The sequence below is a fragment of the Hippocampus bargibanti genome, linkage group LG05, assembly GCF_051943395.1.
Source record: "Hippocampus bargibanti isolate YZ-2025 linkage group LG05, ASM5194339v1, whole genome shotgun sequence".
In the NCBI taxonomy this organism is placed as follows: domain Eukaryota; kingdom Metazoa; phylum Chordata; class Actinopteri; order Syngnathiformes; family Syngnathidae; genus Hippocampus; species Hippocampus bargibanti.
The window spans coordinates 29,409,884-29,429,520 of NC_142738.1; the positions used below are offsets into that span (position 1 = coordinate 29,409,884).

Here is a 19,637-nt window from a genome sequence, read left to right on the forward strand (position 1 = left end):
ACTGTATGCCCAAAATTAAGTATGTTTAAAAAATGAAGACAAGAAGCCCCACGTTTTTATTTGGAGTTGAAAAAGAATCAGAAATCGCCACAATATTTTCAAACGTTAACTGTATACATTTATTAACATTTTTAAAAACATTTTTTTGTAGTTTTGTAGCATATAACCTTATTTAAAATGGATGTTATCTGTAATATATTGGGAAACATACACGAATGGAAAGGGAAGTGTTTCTTTCGTCGGGGTTTGATGACGCAATATTGACGCGACGCGCTGTCAGGAGTCCTTGGCTGCTTTGCTAGGCCAGCTGGAGGTGAAGCAACTTTGGCTCAGCGCGCGAGCACGTCGACAAAATGCACACTTGGACCCATTTATATCGAACTGTCGCTACGGTAAGACTTTTGCCAGTGAACCCGAATAACAACGTTCGTTGTCGGTCTAGGAAGTTTTCGGTTTTGTTTTGTTTTTCTCCCCCTTCTCCGGCTGCCTGGCTAGCTAGTCGGCTCTTTACGCCGCACTCAAAACACCCAATCCAACCGGTTTGATAATTCAGCAAATTATGCACAAACATGATATTACATTAAGATTTAACGGTTTGATTCACTCCCTAAACCGTTTTTTTACACGCCCAAAAGTTTTTGAGGTCGTTCATTTACGTGTTTAACAATCAACTCGTTGTCATAGCTTAGCTTAAGTTACCCAATTTGCTCGTGTTGTAACTCAATATCAGTGACGTTGCGATGATATTTAAAACCAAAGCAAAATACAGTGATACTTCAGCTCACGAACTTAATTGGTTCCCAGAAAGTCTGTGTAAGCCATAAAGTTCATCTGCCGAACATTTGTTTCCCATAAGAAACCATTAAAATGAGAATCATCCGTTCCCAGGTCCCTATAAAACAGACTTTTCTACTAAATAAGCCTGAAAATTGCACAAAAGATCCGTCATTTTATGTATAATAAATGTGCTATTGTGTTGTAATGAAAGAAATAAACTACCGTATAATAAAGTGGTTTTATTGACCTTTGTGATCGTCGTTAATGTAGTTGCCTCTTGAATCAGAATCATAAATCGGAAATCCTTTATTGTCCCACAATGGGGAAATTTGCAGTCCACAGAAGCAATTTGAAAGGGGATGTGGTGGGGGCGGTGAAAGGATAGAAAACAATGATGATGTCTGCGTGAAGTTGCCATGCTTTCTAAGCGATCGTACCCTCACACACACAGTCCCCTCCTAGCTTCTTTTCGTTAATCCAAATCAACAGAAGTTTTTCAACTTCTACTATTGCCAGAGACTGTTGCTAAGACAACACAGAAACACCCTTAGCCACACGTAGCAATGGTCGACTTAGCGTACTGGTACTGGGACACCTGGTTGGTGTTTTTCTATGATCTCCTTCTTCTGCTCGACCATCATTTTCTTTTGTGTCCTCTTTGGCCTAACACTAGGCTGTGGTGGGGGCTTTTTTGATCCCATAATAGCAAAAGTACTCCACTCGATAACAAACCACGTCTGCACTCAAACAAAGGGGGTGTGGAAAACTAGTCCGCCAGCCATGTGGTTTGGTTCGTCCGCCGAAGACTAGTTCGTCAGCTCTATCCTCGCAAATGTATTGTTCAGTGAGGCGAAAAGTTCGTGAGCTAAAGTGTCCGTAAGCTGAGGTATAGCTGTACAACATTTTACGAATAATATTGCTTCAAAGACAAAGTCTAGCATGTTTATTTCTTCGCAAATAATCACGAATTTAGAATTTTAGGACTGCAGCAAGTTACCAAAAAATGTATAACATTCAATCAAAGTTTGTGAAATGAGGAGGCAAGTGTCTTAAGCTTTCTTGTCTGGAATTCTTCCCATTCATTTTTCCTTGATTGACAGCGTCAGTTAATCAACAGTTTTGTGTCAATAATCATATTTGGTTGACCTAATGAGAGATTTTTGAAGATGATTCATTTGTAGCATTTGCCACTCTTCTTGCATCATTTTCATCTGTTTGACATTGAATTGATTTGGCTTTGACGTTATAGCTTTGATTTCCTGAGCAAAAGTATTGGAACAGATATTATTATTATTATTATTAATTTAATTAGTGTATTAGCTAAGTAGCTATCTTTTAGTTATATAACTATCTAAATGGCTAGCTATCTAGATAGCTATCTGTTTGCTATATAGTAGCTATCTACTAGCTGGCTAGCTAGCTTTCTATATATTGCTGTCTAGCTTGCTATATAGCTATCTAGGTGGCTTGATATCTCACGAGCTATCTGTTGGCTATCTATTAGCTATCTACTCGCTGGCTAGCTAGCTTTCTATTTACTTCCGTGTTGAGTGAATGCTGGTGCATGTGGCTGCCGCTGCTCACCCACTGAAAAAACGTATCCTGTGACTGTAAAGTGTCCTTGAGAGTTTTGGAAGGTGCTTATAAATCAAATGTATAATAATAATAATAATAATAATAATAATAATAATAATAATAATAATAATAATAATAATAATTAATGAAGCAATAGTAGCAGGACGTATGTAAAAATGTTGGTTTTCTCCCACCTGACAGCATATTTTGCCTCCTTAATATCATTTGTGACTTGTTTTTAAGTTGTCGTTGGTATGTGTGTGTGTGTGATTGTATTTGTGTGTGTGTGTGGTTCACGGCCGCCACACAGCGAAGTCACCAGCTCCCTTCCAAGTTGCACGGAGCGGCCGTGCTGTCAGTCCGGACGTACGCCGATAAAGCGCCGAGTAAGAAAACGCCGTCACGTCCACTGGTGTGCACACATCTTCATTTTCTGATATATTTCCTCGACTTGTCATTGTTTGCGTCGCAGTCGATGCAGACGTCACGGTGGTTGGTTCCGGCCCGGGGGGCTACGTTGCCGCCATCAAAGCCGCCCAGCTGGGCTTCAAGGTACAAAGACGCCTTTGAATTTGTCCACAGGCGGCCACACAATCACACCTTAGGTCACTAGCGTGTTCCGTCAACCTAACGTGAATTTTTGAGAATGTAGGAGTGCCGGGAATCGAACCTCCGCATTGTGAGGCAGGCGTGCTCACAAGTGCTTGCAATCATTTTTCTTTCTCCCGCAGTCTCCGTCTCTAGTTTTTAGTCTTGTGTTTATTTGTGGTTGTGTGTGTGTTCGCATTCAAATGAGATGTTTGTGTCTTGACAGACAGTTTGCGTGGAGAAGAACGCCACACTGGGCGGGACCTGCCTGAATGTCGGCTGCATCCCCTCCAAAGTAGGACACCCGCCATTGCATTTTTTCCTCCATTATTATTATATATTCTTTTGCAAGCGTTTGTGACAGTGTCTGAAATAACGTCTGCCCAGACGCCCGGGGCGTGCAACTTTTTCAAGAGAAAAATTTTTTTTTTCTTTCAAATCAAACGTTTTATCAAACGCTTTATTCCGATTTCGAAAATCTTCATTCAGTTTTGAAAATTCGAAATTTCGGTTCGTTTGGCAATTTGCATACTCGGCAGCCAATCAGAAGCCCGCATCGAATAACTTCATTGTTCCGGGTGCGTTTGCATATCATTTTCCAAAGTAGACGCACAGAGAACAAAAGAAAATAGATAAGTGGTTAGGAATCAAGCCAAAACGAAGCTAACAAAATTTATGACGCTACAAAACTTAAACGTACATTAAAAGCATTGTGGAAAAAAAGGTGTTCAAAAATTGCATTGTGCAACATGCCGAACAGTCTATGGACAAACAACAACTTGTTTGTTTGTCCAAAATCATCAGCAAGGGATATTTAACATAAATTAAGCAAGGGAGCATTTGTGTAGGTACATTTTAAAGTGTTGTTCTGTTATATATTCTGATTATCGGCTTTTAATACTTTGCAACAATGTTTTTTTTTTTTTGCGATTAGTCGTCCTAATGTGTTTCAAGTTGTGAAAAATGGGGTAGGCAACTTTTCAGAGTTGCCTGCCCTAGTGTCCGCTAACGTTTTGTCATGAGTTTCAGACACTGGTGTGTGGCTAAGCGTTTGTCTGCGTACATGTCTGCTCGCAGGCCCTCCTGAACAACTCGTACTTGTATCACCTGGCTCACGGCAAAGACTTTGAGAGCAGAGGCATTGAAAGTAAGATGAGAGGAAACCCCGGCGGGATCCCATCCCATTCTACGATATATATTACATATTTATATCTAGATATATACAGTGATACTTCTGTTTACGAACCCCTTGGCTGACGAACTTTTCGGTTTACGAACGTTAAATTTATGAACATTTTACCTTGGCATACAAACCTTTTCGGGATACACACGGAACTGTCACAATGAGTGATGAGTCGTTCCCGAACGAACCAACTAGCCTTTTTGGATTATACCGTAATTATTAAACGGGACAGAGCGCTGAAAAAACAAGTCTTTAGGAAGGCCACGCACACTGACCAACACTTACTTTTCGAATCTAACCACCCTCTACAACACAAACTAGGAGTTATCAGTACCCTCCAGCATAGGGCTAAACTAATACCAACAAGCGTCGAAGGTAGAGAAAAGGAGTCAAAACGTCAGTCACTCATAAACTGTGGTTACCCACAGTGGTCTTTTAACAAATGTCAAAAGGAAAAAATAGGGAATGAAACCAATAATTCACAAGAAACTAAAAGGAGAGAAGTAGTACCTTGCATTGAAGGGGTTTCTGAAAAACTATGAGTCCTTTTGCAACACTTCTTTCAAACCGATAAACACTTTAAGGCAAAAATTGGTGCATCCAAAAGATAGGCTGCCAAATGAAAAACAAAGTAATGTAGTTGATTCAATACAATGTAAAAATGAAAATTGTAATGAGCAATACATTAGGGAGACTAAACAAATTCTCAAAAAAAGACTTTATCAACATCGCAGGGATAATACTAGTGGGCCTCAATCGGCAGTACATATGCACCTAAAAGCTAGCAACCACTCATTTCCCCATTGCGGGACGAATAAAGGTTTTCTGATTTCACGACAATGAGGTTAATCTTAGCGAAAGAAAATAGATGGTTTGAAACGGGAGTAAAAGAAGCTATTTTCATCAAACAGCAAAACCCTTCACTAAATCGTCATGGTGGGGTGAGGTTCAATTTGGACCGTTCATACAATAGACTTCTTAGGCAACATAGGCTTAGTTATGGTTATGAGGTGATACCAGAGCTAATGGGGCAATCAGGCCAGTCGTAGATCCCCATACTCAGGCAGGACAATAGAAGTAATCAGTCAGGACAATATAAGTAATCAGTGTAGCCGCAGGGAGTGGTCCTCTGCTACCCCCAACCTGAGACCAGGGACCAATCATAGCAGAGTCTGGCACCGCCACGTCTGGACAGTAGGGATATGTATAGGACCGAAACTACCAGCAAAAGATTTCAGTTCTTTGACGAAGCCTCTTGGATAAGAAGCGAAACGTCCGACACCTTCAAAGTAGCACAGATGACGGCTGAAGAAACATTTTCATCGATGGACCACTCCTGTACGACTGAGAGCTTGCATATATGTAGATACAGTGAGACCTCAACTTACGAACTTAATTGGTTCCCAGACAGAGTGTGTAAGGCGAAAAGTGTGTATCTCAAAAAAAAATTCCCATAGGAAACCATTAAAATGGGAATAGTCTGTTCCCGGGTTTCCATAAAATATACATTTTCAACTAAATAAGCCTTAAAACTACACACAACATACCTTATTATATGTATAATAAATGTGCTATTGTATTGTAATGAAAGAAAATTACTGCATTGTATCATAAAGTCACTTTATTTACATCATTTATGGCTTGATGGAATGGCGTTGGAGGTCAAAGGGAATTGCTGTTTGGAAAGAGAGGCGCATTACACGAGGACTGTAATTAAAGAAATAAATTGTGCTGTAAAATAAAGTTTTATTTACCTTTTTGATGGTCGTTGATGGCTTATGGAAGGAGAGTCACCTTCCATAAGGACTGTTGGTAACTTAACCTCTGGTGCTGTTCGGTCGTGTGCTTCCGCCGAAGATCACTCCGCCAGCCGTGGTTGGTGTGTATTATGAAAATAGTGCGTATTATAAGGTTTAATTTTCATAAATTTGACGTTTGTAAGACGAAAAGTTTGTAAGATAAGGTGTTTGTAAGTTGAGGTCTCACTGTAGTCACATAGATGATAAAGATATATAGATGAAATAGATATAGATTGGCTAGATCAGGGGTGGGCACTCCTGGTCCTGGAGAGCCACCCTCCTGCATATTTTCCAAGTCTCCCTGTTACAATACACCTGATTCAAATAATCAGATAATCATCAAGCTCCGTGGAAGCCTTACATTGAACCTGCTCATTTGAATCAGGTGTGTTGCAACAAGGAGACTTGGAAAACATGCAGGAGGGTGGCTCTCCAGGACCAGGAGTGCCCACCCCTGGTCTAGATGATATAGATACAGTAAAGTCTCGTTATATCGATATCGGATATATCGATAGTCCCGGTTATATCGATACTATTTCTATGCACGCACTGAGAAAATTACATGCAAACAGGGTCGGATATATCGATAGTCCCTGTTATATCGATATTTTTTCGGACTCCCTTGAATATCGATATAACGAGACTTTACTGTATATGAGAAAGACATAGTTATAGATGAGATTGATAAAGATGATAGATCGATATAGATATAAATATATATATATATATATAGATGAGATAGAGATGTAGATAAATATAGATGTAGATAGAGATCTAGATAGATGAGAGCGATATAGATGAGATTGAAAGAGCTAGAGATAAATCTAGATCAGGGGTCGGGAACCTTTTTGACAAAGAGCCATAAAAGTAAAATATTTATAAATGTTTATCAGTGAGAGCCACACGCACGCGCGCGCGCACACACACACACACACGCGCGGGCACTTTTCAACAAAATATCAGAATGTATTATTTAAAATAACTTTGTGATAGTACTCACCGTTAACATGAATGGTTTTCCGTTCCTCGTGTTTGGTAAAATTGCAGGAAAACGATCGGAATGAAATTCAATTTGCCGGTCCAGAGGCGAAGTTACTGCTAGCTAGCCTGCACACGGCTCATAAGCTTCCACACTTGCTATCTTCAATCTACTTCTCACAGAAGTATGTTGATGCTAACGTTAACATGGGGCTTGTTAAAATGTCACGGACATTCGACTGTTTCATCCATCGATGGTATTGTTTCATTGCAAATTACAATGAGAACATTTTCTCTCCTCTAATACTCCGGTGCATTCACGCTGAAGTGCACTAGTTGGGCTCATTTAAAGGGGCGTTTACCTGTTTCAACATGACGGCCACTATCATCCAATCAAAATGGCGCTTTCGGCCATTCTCGGTCAGTGTCATCCAATCAAAATTGCGCTTTCCGCCAACTGCAGCCCCAACAGGAAATGAACGGTGAAAAAAACGACAATATGTATTTAGTTTTATCGGCGAGCCATATGCAATCATCAAAAGAGCCATATATGGCTCACGAGCCATAGGTTCTCGACCCCTGATCTAGATATAGAGGATATAGAATGATATAAAGGATATAGATGATATAGATATAAATTAAAGCTAGATAGATAAAATATAAATTAGATACACTATATAAATTAAATATAACATTACTCATATACAAGTAACATCCGATTTACGACCGGCGTGGGTGACGACCACCCCTACTTATGAACATGACCGCCAGACTTGTTTTTATTTTATTTTATTTTAATGTTTTAAATTCACACTGTTGAACTCCACAGCGTGTTTGCGATGCATTTGGTAGAATAAAAGAGTCGAGGTAGTCCTTGTTTAGATCTGTCACGTTACGAATGAGGCAGAAAGCAGCCGACTCGTTGGAGCGAAATTGAATGTCTGGATCCCCAAGTAAGCAACAGAGACACAGGTCCGTGCAGGATGATTTATTAAGAGACAACACAAAAAGAGGATAAATAACCAACAATAAAGAATACCAAAAACGACGAGTGGGGTAGCGGGAATGGGAAACCCGACCCGCAAAGCAACTCTGACACGGTGGTGCAGAAAAGGTACAATCCCGAAAGGATTACAAGATGTATGTGTGTGTGTGTGGGGGAGTCCAGGGTAATCCGAAGTACAAATACAAGTTGACAGCGTCCCGTTTTAGTGTCCTGATGAAGGAATTGACAGCTTTGGAAGCGGGGAGGCGTGGCCTCGCGCCCAGCTGTCAATCCAAACGCGACAATGTCAAACAAGTAGGATGTTTATTTGCCGGAGCAGAATTGCACAACATGAGGAAAGAAAATAACTGTTTGTTAACAAACGCGAACGACAATTTTCTCCAGCATGACAGCATCTCACTCGCACAGCATTCAGGGGGGGTGAGTCCACCAACGCCGAGGCGCGACGCAAACGCCGCATCGAGCTCACGGTTGGCGCCGCCACGTCTTTGAGAGAGGTGACCTCTTCTCCGTTAGCAAGGAGAGCGATTTTTGGACAGTTCGCATGCGTGCGTGGGAAGCCGTGTGTATTTTAGCCAGCAGAAAGCCTGTGCGCCGACACAGTAATAAAGATCGATAATACGAAATATAAAATGATTAAAATGTCACTAAAAGTTTTAAGATTTATAAATGAACTGTCAATATTTTGGTGCATTCAAGAGAAAACGTTGCTTAAAAACGAAAAAAAAAAGATTGACATCGTATACTATCCTGTCGTATAAACCTAGCGTCAGCCATTTTGAATGCATTTTACGACCTACGACCGTTACTCGGATGTTACCTGTATATATTATAAATACATTGTAACTAATTAAAGCTAATGTAATAAAATGTGTTGACGAGGTGACTTTGTTTTTGTTTTTTGTTTTTGTTGTTGTTGTTTTTCCTCCCAGTTTCTGGCATCTCCCTGAACCTGGAGAAGATGATGGAGCAAAAAAGCGGGGCGGTCAAAGCGCTCACGGGCGGCATCGCGCATCTCTTCAAACAGAACAAAGTCAGGGAGCGCCTCCACACACCCTAACCCAAGATAGCCCCTCACACTAACGCGGCGTCCTCTCCTGTCAGGTGACCCATGTCAACGGCTTCGGCAAAGTGACGGGAAAAAACCAAGTGACGGCCACCACCAGCGACGGCGGCCAGCAAATCATCAACACCAAGAATATCCTCATCGCCACCGGCTCCGAGGTCACGCCCTTTCCGGGAATTCAGGTATGTGCACCACTGTCGTCCATTAGGGGGAGCCCTGATGATTTTTTTGGCCGTGGGGGGGGGGTCTATGTTGTCGAAGCACCGGTCTCAGGCAATAGAAGAGGTTGAAAAAAAGAGGTTTGCTATCTATTAGCTATCTAGCTAGCTAGCAATGAGTTATATATTAGCTACATAGCTAACTTTCTATCTGAGTTATTCCGAGTTGAGTGAACGCTGGCTCATATTGCTATCTATTTGCTATCTAGCTAGCTAGCTAGCTATGGATGAAAATGTTTCCTCAGCCGTCATCTGTACTTCTTTGAAGGTGTCAGGCGTTTCGCTTCTCCTCCAGAAACTTCGTCAGCAAACTAAAGTCTTACTGGTAGTTTAGGCCCTATATATATATCCCTGCTGTCCAGACATGGCGGTGCCGGACTCTGATATGATAGGTCCCTGCTCTCAGGTTGGGGGATGCAGAGGACTACTCCCTGCAGCTCCACTGATTGTTCCTATTGTTCAGACTAACGACTGGCCTGATTGCCCCACTTCGACCGGTATCACCTCATCTGCAGCTGCAGGGAGTAGTCCTCTGCTCCCCCCAACCTGAGAGCAGGGACCTGCGAGTCCGGCACCGCCATGTCTGGACAGTAGGGATATATGTGTATAGGGCCTAAACTACCAGTAAGACTTTAGTTTGCTGACAAAGTTTCTTGAATAAGAAGCGAAACGTATGACACCTTCAAAGAAGTACGGATGACGGCTGAAGAAACCTTTTCATCGATGGACCACTCCTGTACGACTAAGAGCTTACGCAGACACATAGCTAGCTATGAGTTATCTATTAGCTATCTATCTAGCTTTCTAGCTATTTGAGTTATTCCGGGTTGAGTGAACGCTGGCTCATGTTGCTATCTATTAGCTATCTAGCTAGCTATGTATTTGCTATCTATTAGCTATCTACCTTACTAGCTATTAGTTATCTATTAGCTAGCTAGATATCTATTTGCTATCTATTATCTAGTTAGCTAACTATCTATTTGCTATCTATTAGCTATCTAGCTTGCTACGGGTTATGTATTAGCTAGCTAGCTTTCTATCTACAGTGATACCTTGCTGTACGAACCCCTTGGCTTACAAACTTCGGTTTACGAACGTTAAATTTATGTAAATTTTACCTTGGCATACAAATGTTTTTCGATGATACACACGTAGCTGCCTCAATGAGTGATGTGTCGTTCGCGAATGAGCCCATTCTTCCAACAACAAAATGGCAGCCGGCTTGTTTTGGTCCTCTATTCCCCGCCCCCAGTATTCGGTTAAAGCCACGTGATTGGTCAAGAACGCAGCAGTGAGGGGTGGTGGTATAAATATTAAAGCGACAGGCAGAGGACAATGAGAGGGTTTTAACGTTAATAGTTCAAAGGCAGAGTGTAGACTGCAAGGTTAAAATATCCCATCAATCAGGCTCCACAAACAACCCGCACAAGCCATCACACTTGATGCAAAAAGCTATCAACCCAGCTAAACAGAACACAATTGATGATGAACTAGATAAAATTATCACAGAAAAGCACCTATAAGGGATCATTCCTCAAGATGGTGAAAGAAGAAGGTTACGTTCCTCAAATGTTTAATGCTGAGGAAACCGGCCACTCCATTCCATCAAGCCATCAACGACCATCACAAAGGTAAATAAAATGACTTTATTATACAGTGTAGTTTATTTATTTAATTATAATACCTTTCCACATTTATTATGCATAAAATAAGGTATATTTGGTGTAGTTTTAAGTCTTAGAAAATTAGAAAGTAGAAAATTGTTTTATGGGGACCTGGGAACGGATTATTCTCATTTTAATGGTTTCCTTTGGGAAATCAAATTTTGGGATACACGTTTCACCGTACACACTGTCTGTGAACCAATTAAGTTCGTAAGCCAAGGTATCACTGTACAGTGAGACCTCAACTTACGAACTTAATTGGTTCCCAGACAGAGTGTGTAAGGCGAAAAGTGTGTATCTAAAAAAAAAATTCCCATAGAAAACCATTAAAATAGGAATAATCCGTTCCCGGGGTTCCATAAAATATACTTTTCAACTAAATAAGCCTTAAAACTACACACAACCTACCTTATCCTATGTATAATAAATGTGATATTGTATTGTAATGAAAGAAATACACTGCACTATATAATAAAGTCACTTCATTTACATTTGTGATGGTCATTGATGGCTCTTAATTGACACCTGTTGCTTTCTGACTTGTAAGGTCTTACGAAACTGAGGCATCACATTATCATTCATCATGTTGATGATTCTTATAGCCTTTTCTGAATGGAACTGTTCAATAAAAGCCTGCACATCAACTGTTGAATGGCCTGCTTCTGCTTGTCCTCTTGAAGGCAAATCAAATTCTCTGTGTTGATGACCTCATTATGGTCAGCAACAAGCTCCTCGATGTCATCTGCATTCACTTCGAGTCCCGTAGGTGCTGGCAGAGATTTTATGACAACAAAAGGCGCGAGTCCGATGATTCCACGGACGCGGACTAAAACGCGACAAAAGAAGGCGGGCGGGGCGAATAAAATGGCACACTCGCGTCTAACAATCACCTCGTGCAAAGCAAACTTTTGGAGCACAGGACATAGCGATGCACTTTCGTCGTAATCATGTGGTGACAGTGTTACTGGTGACTCACCAGTGACACTGTCACCTCACCAGGTGACAGTGACTCGTTGAAATGAAATGAAATTGAAGTGTCGCGAGCGGCAGCCACGCCCGAGCTGTCAACTCGCACGTGACAATTTAGCGTGACTATTGACACGCTGTTCCGTGTGTGTGAAAACACTAGCTCTGATTGGCTTCCCATGACACATGACTCTACCCTTTAACCAATCACCATCACTTCCATCGCATCTTGAGAGGGGGGTGCGTTCAAGTGTAGCAACACAAAAACGTTGGCAAGTGTTTGTCATCGCTCATTCAGTTAGACAATGCTGTCCAAACAGCCTAGAGTCATAAGAAGTCGTGCGCTATTCTCGAACCTGAACGCACCCCAAGTCTTGGATGACAAACAAACAGAGCAGAGTAGACGTGTACGGCTGGTATTTTCTTCAATTTATTCATAGTAACGCACCACATTTGAACTGAGGTATTTACTTTCCGGTCTGAGGTGTTTACTTTCCGGTCTCATAATAGTAAAATTATCAGCAAAAAGCTCCAAGTAGGCGATCGACGTGTGCATTCAATGAGAAGGGGTATGGAAAGTAGCGCCGGCTGGAGCACTGTTCGCTCGTGTGCGACAGCCGAAAATCACTTTCGTCAGATCCGAAGGTCGTGTGCTTGATGGACCGGCCGTGGTGGGTGTGTATTATGAAAATAGTGCTTATTATAAGGCTTAATTTTCATAAATTTGACGTTCGTATGATGAAAAGTTCGTATTATAAGGCATTCGTAAGTTGAGGTCTCACTGTATTTGAGTTATTCCGAGTTGAGTGAACGCTGGCTCATGTTGCTATCTATTAGCTATCTAACTGGCTAGCTATTAGTTATCCATTAGCTAGCTAGCTAACTTTCTGTCTATTGGAGTTATTCTGGGTTGAGTGAACGTTAGCGCGTGTGGCTGCCGCTGCTCACCCACAGAAAAACTGATCCTCTGACTGTAAAGTGACCTTGAGAGTTTTGAAAAGCGCTTAGAAATGAAATATATCATTATTATTATTATTATTATGTTTTTTGTGTCAGGAAGGGCATCCAACGTAAAAGCTTGGCCAAAACAAACATGCGGATCAAACCTCTAAAGATGGAGGACATTGATTTTCTGTGGTGACCCCTTGAAGGGAAAAGCTGAAAGGAAAAGATTATTTTATGTTTTATTCCCTGGCAGATCGACGAGGAGACGGTGGTGTCATCAACGGGCGCGCTGTCCTTGCGGAAAGTTCCTGAGGAGTTGATTGTGATCGGCGCCGGCGTCATCGGAGTGGAGCTGGTGGGTGTCGTCACGTGGTGGGGGGGGAGGATGTCGCCACTGACTCACCTCGCCGTCCTCCTCGTCTCGCCGCAGGGCTCCGTGTGGCAGCGTCTGGGCGCCAAGGTGACGGCGGTGGAGTTTCTTGGCCACGTGGGCGGCATGGGTATCGACATGGAGATCTCCAAGAACTTTCAGCGCATTTTGCAGAAGCAGGGCCTCAAATTCAAGCTGGGAACCAAAGTGATGGCCGCCACCCGGAGGCCCGATGGAAAAATGGACGTGGCGTGAGTACAGAGCCAAAAATGCCTGCCAAAAATGCTGTTGGCTTTGAATGAATTTAGCAAAAAAAAAATCTGCCGGCGGCCATATTGTAAAAAAAAAAAAAAATCCAAAATTTGTCATCGTCGGCCATTTTGTAAAAAAATAAAAATCTGTCGTTGGTGGCCATTTTGTAAAAAAACAAAAATCTGTCGGTGGCGGCCTTTATGTAAAAAAATACCCAAAATCTGTTGTCGGCGGCCATTTTGTAAAAAAACAAAAATCTGTCGTCGCCGCCCTTTATGTAAAAAAACAAAAAGCAAAGCAAAAACTGCCGGCGGTGGCCATTTTGTAAAAAAACACAAATCTGGTGGCGGCCAATTTGCAAGTCTTTTTCAGCATTTCCCTTTTTCAGCGTGGAGGCAGCGGCCGGCGGCAAGAACGAGACGCTGACGTGCGACGTGCTGCTGGTGTGCGTTGGCCGGCGACCGTTCACGCACGACCTTGGCCTGGAGGCGGTGGGCATCCAGCTGGACAACCGCGGCCGCATCCCCGTCAACGGCCGCTTCCAGACCAGCGTCCCTAGGTAACGTACGTCCCTTCCTCGATTGCTCTCCATATCCAATCCCTTTGGAATTTTTCACGCCACAATTCAACTGCATGCAGACATGCGTGTTTGTATTGTTAAATCATGATTAAAAAAAAGCAGACAGAACGGATTAACAATGTTTACATAGATTATGATGGAAAATGTTGTTTGGGTTTTGACCAATTTGTTTTTTGACCAAAAATTTCAGGGATTTTTTTTATGCCTCTATTTCCAGCCAAAAATGGGTTCTCGACCAAACTGAGCGCACCTGAACGCACCACTTGACTCCCTTCCGCTTCCTTCTATGTCACTTACTGGTGTCACCTCTCATTGTGATGGATGCATTATCCACGTGTTGCGTTCCATTATGAGCATGCGTGTTTGTATTGTTAAATCATGGTTTAAAAAGAAAGCAGACAGAACGGATTAACAATTTTTACATTGGGGGTTTGTTTACAACCTAAAATTTATTCTCACGCAATCTGAGCGCACCTGAAGGAACCAATCTCCGCTTCCTTATACGTCACTTCCTGGTGTCCCGTTCCATTGTGAGCATGCGTGTAATTATTGTTAAATCACATTTTTTTTTTTTAAAGCAGACAGAACGGATTAACAATTTTTACATTGATTATAATGGCAAATGTTGTTTTGGTTTTCAGCCAAATCGGTTTTCGACCAGAAATTTCGGGGTTTTGTTTATAAGCGAAAATGGATTCTCAACCAAACTGAGCGTACCTGAAGGAACCAATCGACTCCCCCCGCTGACTTATACGTCACTTTGTGGTGTTGCGTTCCATTGTGAGCATGCGTGTAAGTATTGTTAAATCACAATTTTTAAAAAAAGTTGACAGAACGGATTAACAATTTTTACTTGAATTATAATGGGAAATGTTGTTTTGTTTGTCAACCAAATTGGTTTTCGAACAGGTTTCTTAAATGGATTATGGTTGAAAACCCAGATTTGACTGTAATCACTTGTTTTTTTCTCTCTCCTTGAATGACACTGGGGTATATTTGTTTTCTTAGTCAAAGGAGAAACTTGAAAAAGCATGTTGCAAATAACGAAACTTCGAGGACACATCATATGAGAGAGACATTTTGACGTAAAATACAAAAAGACAAGACCAGCTGACAAAAAAATCTGTTTTGATAAATTTAATTGGTTTTATTTTATTTTTTACCAAAGGATGGTTTATCGATGTTTCTTCAGCCGTCATCTGTACTTCTTTGAAGGTGTCGGACGTTTCGCTTCTTATCCAAGAAACTTCGTCAGCAAACAGAATTTTTACTGGTAGTGTAGGCCCTATATATATCCCTACTGTCTCGACATGGCGGTGCCGGACTCTGCAATGATAGGTCCCTGCTCTCAGGTTGGGGGGAGCAGAGGACTACTCCCTGCAGCTCCACTGATTGTTCCTATTGTTCAGACTAACGACTGGCCTGATTGCCCCACTTTCACCGGTATCACCTCATTAGTATTACTAATCCTATGTTGCCTAAACAGGCTATTGTATAAACGATCCAAATTGAACCTCACCCCACCATATCGGTTTAATGAAGGATTTAGCTGTTTTATGAAAATCAATTCTTTTACTCCCCTTTCAAACCATCTGTTCTTTCGCTAAGACTTTCACCTCATTGTCGTCAAATGAGTGGTTGCTAGCTTTTAGGTGCATATGTACTGCCGATTGAGGCCCACTAGTATTATCCCTGCGATGTTGATAAAGTCTTTTTTGAGAATTTGTTGAGTCTCCCCAATGTACTGCTCTTTACTTCATTACTTTGTTTTTCATTTGGCAGCCTATCTTTTGGATGCACAAATGTTTGCCTTAAATTGTTTATCGGTTTGAATTAAGTAGGCTGATGTCACAAATCTCCCCCCCCCCCATTTCCGGCAGCATCCACGCCATCGGTGACGTGGTGGCGGGGCCCATGTTGGCGCACAAGGCGGAGGACGAGGGCATCATCTGCGTGGAGGGCATGGCGGGCGGCGCCGTGCACATCGACTACAACTGCGTCCCCTCCGTCATCTACACGCACCCCGAGGTTGCCTGGGTGGGCAAGACCGAAGAGCAGCTCAAGGAAGAGGTCAGCTCCTCACCAAATGGCTTCCTTCAAGCCGCAAACTCCACTCGAGAAGGCCGCAGCCGTAATCTAACCCTGCACTGCCGTACATCGATGCTGATGGGCTAACCGCTTATCCACTGTGCCGCCCAAATCGATGAAAAATGTCTATATCGACATGCCCGGGCCTCCTCTTGTGGGGTTTGCATCTCACTCATATATACAATGAGAAGACACCATATGATATGCTAGCACGCTAAGCGATGTGTCAACCTAGCGGCCATGTTGGTTGTGGCAAGGTTCCCATTTAATACAATGCACCGACGTGACCATTTACATATTTTGATGATTTTAGAAACACATTGCGCGCACAATTGGGCAAAAAAAATAGTTCAATATCAAATATATAGCAGTACATATAATATAATATAGAATGTGTTCTCTCCTTGTCACCGCTCAGGGCGTTCCGTACAAAGTGGGCAAGTTCCCGTTTGCCGCCAACAGCCGCGCCAAAACCAACGCCGACACGGACGGCCTGGTCAAGATCCTCAGCCATAAAGAGACGGACAGGATGCTGGGCGCTCACATCCTCGGAACCGTAAGATAGTTGCAACGCTGCCGCCGCAATTTTTTTTTTTTTCCGTAATCATAATAATCTTTAGAGGTTTGATCCGCATGGTTGTTTTGGCCAAGCTTTTACGTCGGATGCCCTTCCTGACACAAAAAATAAAAAATAATAAGAATAATATTTCATTTCTAAGCGCCTTTCAAAACTCTCAGTGACTTTACAGTCACAGGATAAGTTTTTCTGTAGGTGAGCAGCGGCAGCCACACACGCTAGCGTTCACTCAACCTGGAATCATTCAAATGGATAGAATGCTAACTATCCGGTTTATAGATAGCTAATAGATTGCTAGCCAAATAAACAGCTAGCTAGATAGCCAGCTAGCCAGCTACATAGCCAGTCAACTAGCTAATACATAGCTAATAGATTGCTAGCCAGATAGCTATCCAGTTAGATACTGTGTAATAAAGTCACTTTATTTACATTTGTGATGGTTATTGATGGCTTGATGAAATGGCGTTGGAGGTCGGAGGTCAGAGGGAATTGCTGTTTGGAAAGAGAGTCACATTCCATAAGGACTGTAATTCAAGAAATAAACTGTACTGTAAGATAAAGTCGTTTTATTTACCATTGCGATGGTCGTTGATGGCTTGATGAAATGGCGTTTGAGGTCAGAGGGAATTGCTGTTTGAGTCACATTCCATTCCAAAATAAATAAACTGTACTATAAAATAAAGTTTTATTTACCTTTGTGATGGTCATTGATGGCTGATGGAAGGAGAGTCACCTTCCATAAGGACTGTTGGTAACTCAACCTTTGGTGTGGCTTCTCTTCTTTGCTTCTTTGGAGACTCCTTGTCATTTTTGCTGACTAAAAACATCTTAATTGCCAAACGAACATTCGTTTGGCAATTTGCATACTCTGCACCGGCAGCCAATCAGAAGCCTGTTTCGTGCTTCGGACTACACCCTGACTGAAAAGTGTACTTGAAAGTTTTAAAAGCCGCGTAGAAAGAGGAGTTCACGTGGCTTGTAGCGGTTTGCTTGTAGCTTTTGCTTTATTGAATAAAACAAACGTTTGATTTGAAAATAGTTATTTTTATTTTTGTTGTCGACCACCCGGGCCGAGACGTTTTGAAAGTTGTACGCCCGATGTAAAAGTTGTACGCCCCGGGCCACCGGGCAGACGCTATTTCAAACACTGTTATTAATAATATAATTATTTATTAGCAAGCTCGATATTTCTTCCAGCCAAACGGACACTCAGGTGTTACTCTCTTATGTATGTTATTTATCTGGCTATCTAGCTAGTTACCAAGCTGGCTCCCTCCTCGCCTGCTAGCTTGCTGGCTGGCTGGCTTGATTGCTCGGTATCTATTAGCTATCTAGCTGGCTAGCTAACTGTTTAATAGCTAGCTATTAGCTAGCTAGCTAACTATTAATTAGATACTTATTAGCGAGCTAGCTAGCCTGCTGTTTTATTCCGGGTTGAGTGAACCCTGGCACGTGAGGCTGCCGCTGCTTACCCACAGAAAAAAAACATCATGTGACTGTAAAGTGACCTTGGGCGCTTATAAATGAAATGTATTATTATTATTATTATTATTATTATTATTTTATTATTGGTATTCCTATTGTTATTGTTATTATGAAAGAAAGGAATTAGTAGAATAACTTAATCAGGTCAGAATCAAATACAAGATCTGCTGTAAAAGCAGCCACCCTCGCGGCGCCATCTTGAAGTCAAAAGAACCAAAAAAAAGTGACATGTGTGGTTGTGGCCTGCAGGGGGCGGGAGAGATGATCAACGAGGCGGCCCTCGCCATGGAGTATGGCGCATCGTGCGAAGACGTCGCCAGAGTCTGCCACGCCCACCCGGTACGTCACTGCCCGTCATCTTAAAGTAGAATTAGACGGAACGAAAAATGACAACTTTTTTTGGTGTGTCAGACGGTGTCAGAGGCGTTCAGAGAAGCCAACCTGGCCGCCTCCTTCGGCAAGGCCATCAACTTCTGATCTTCTTTGCTGCCGTCATTCTGCTCACACGCAACAGTAGGAAATGGAGCCCACGGGCAAAGTCCCACATCCAATTTCGTACTCCATACCGCCAAGCTTCTTCTTCTACTCTTCCTTTTCCGTGTACGCATTTACATATTCGAAAGAAGTATTAAGGGTGTATTTAGGGGTGTTGGCGGGGGGGCCATTATCTACAATCGCGAGTTAACAGTTGCCTTTGTGATGGAAGAAGAAATATACGTCACAAAGTTCTCTGCGTTCCTAAACGTAGCGGACGCCTTTTATTTATTACTACTTCCTGTATGACGGCTTAGCGCGCGTCGTTCTAGCCGAGCGGCACTTTACTGGCCTTTAGGACATTGATTCCAATTCCCGAACGAAAATCAATCAATAAATACATCATGTGGTACTTCTGCTTCATTGTTTATTGTTTTTATTGAATTGAATTTAACTCATTCACTGCCAGACACGTGGAAAAATGTGTGCAGTGCAGTGCCAAGGTTTTTGTAATTGCAAATTCCAGGACCCACATAATACAGTGATACCTCGGTTTACGAACGCTTTAGCTAACGAACGTTTCGCTTTACGAACATTAAATTCACGAGAATATAATCCTGGCATATAAACTACTTTTCGGGAAACAAACAGCGTGCCACAATGGCTGGTGAACTAGTTTTCGGCGGAAGACACCAAACCACACGGCCGAACAGCGCCACCGTGGCCGCTGGACTACTTTTCCACACCCCCTTTCTCTTAGTGCCTACGTAGCATACGTGGTTTGCTGTCATTTATTATACATAAAATGTATATTATGTGTAGTTTTATTATTTAGTAGTAAATTATGTTTTATGGGCACCTGGAAACGGATTATTCTCATTTATAATGGTTTCCATTGGGAAATTGATGTTTGGAAGACACTTTTCGCCTTACACTTTCTGGGGACCAATTAAGTTCCTAACCTGAGGTATCACTGTATTGAGTTTTAGGATGAAATGCTTAGCTAGCTTCCTATCTGTTTGAGATAGTTCCTGGTTGAGCGAACG

General features: G+C 42.1%; 1 protein-coding gene across 1 annotated transcript; it reads left to right on the forward strand.

Annotated features, from left to right (window-relative positions):
- Nucleotides 1-260: 260 nt before the first annotated feature.
- dld (deltaD) lies at nucleotides 261-19,003 on the forward strand. Its single transcript, XM_088997655.1, has 14 exons — nucleotides 261-392; nucleotides 2,663-2,738; nucleotides 2,825-2,904; nucleotides 3,167-3,235; nucleotides 4,018-4,087; nucleotides 8,839-8,939; nucleotides 9,011-9,154; nucleotides 13,019-13,120; nucleotides 13,196-13,386; nucleotides 13,776-13,946; nucleotides 15,848-16,037; nucleotides 16,474-16,611; nucleotides 18,367-18,456; nucleotides 18,529-19,003. The coding sequence occupies exons 1-14, from the start codon at nucleotides 354-356 to the stop codon at nucleotides 18,592-18,594; spliced, it is 1,527 nt and encodes a 508-aa protein (XP_088853781.1). The 5' UTR covers nucleotides 261-353; the 3' UTR covers nucleotides 18,595-19,003.
- Nucleotides 19,004-19,637: the final 634 nt, after the last annotated feature.

Coding starts and splice junctions, on each gene's coding strand:
- dld (XM_088997655.1), top strand. CDS start 354: ATGCACACTTGGACCCATTTATATCGAACTGTCGCTACG. Junction 3,236..4,017: donor TCGGCTGCATCCCCTCCAAA/GTAGGACACCCG, acceptor GTCTGCTCGCAG/GCCCTCCTGAACAACTCGTA. Junction 16,038..16,473: donor AAGAGCAGCTCAAGGAAGAG/GTCAGCTCCTCA, acceptor GTCACCGCTCAG/GGCGTTCCGTACAAAGTGGG.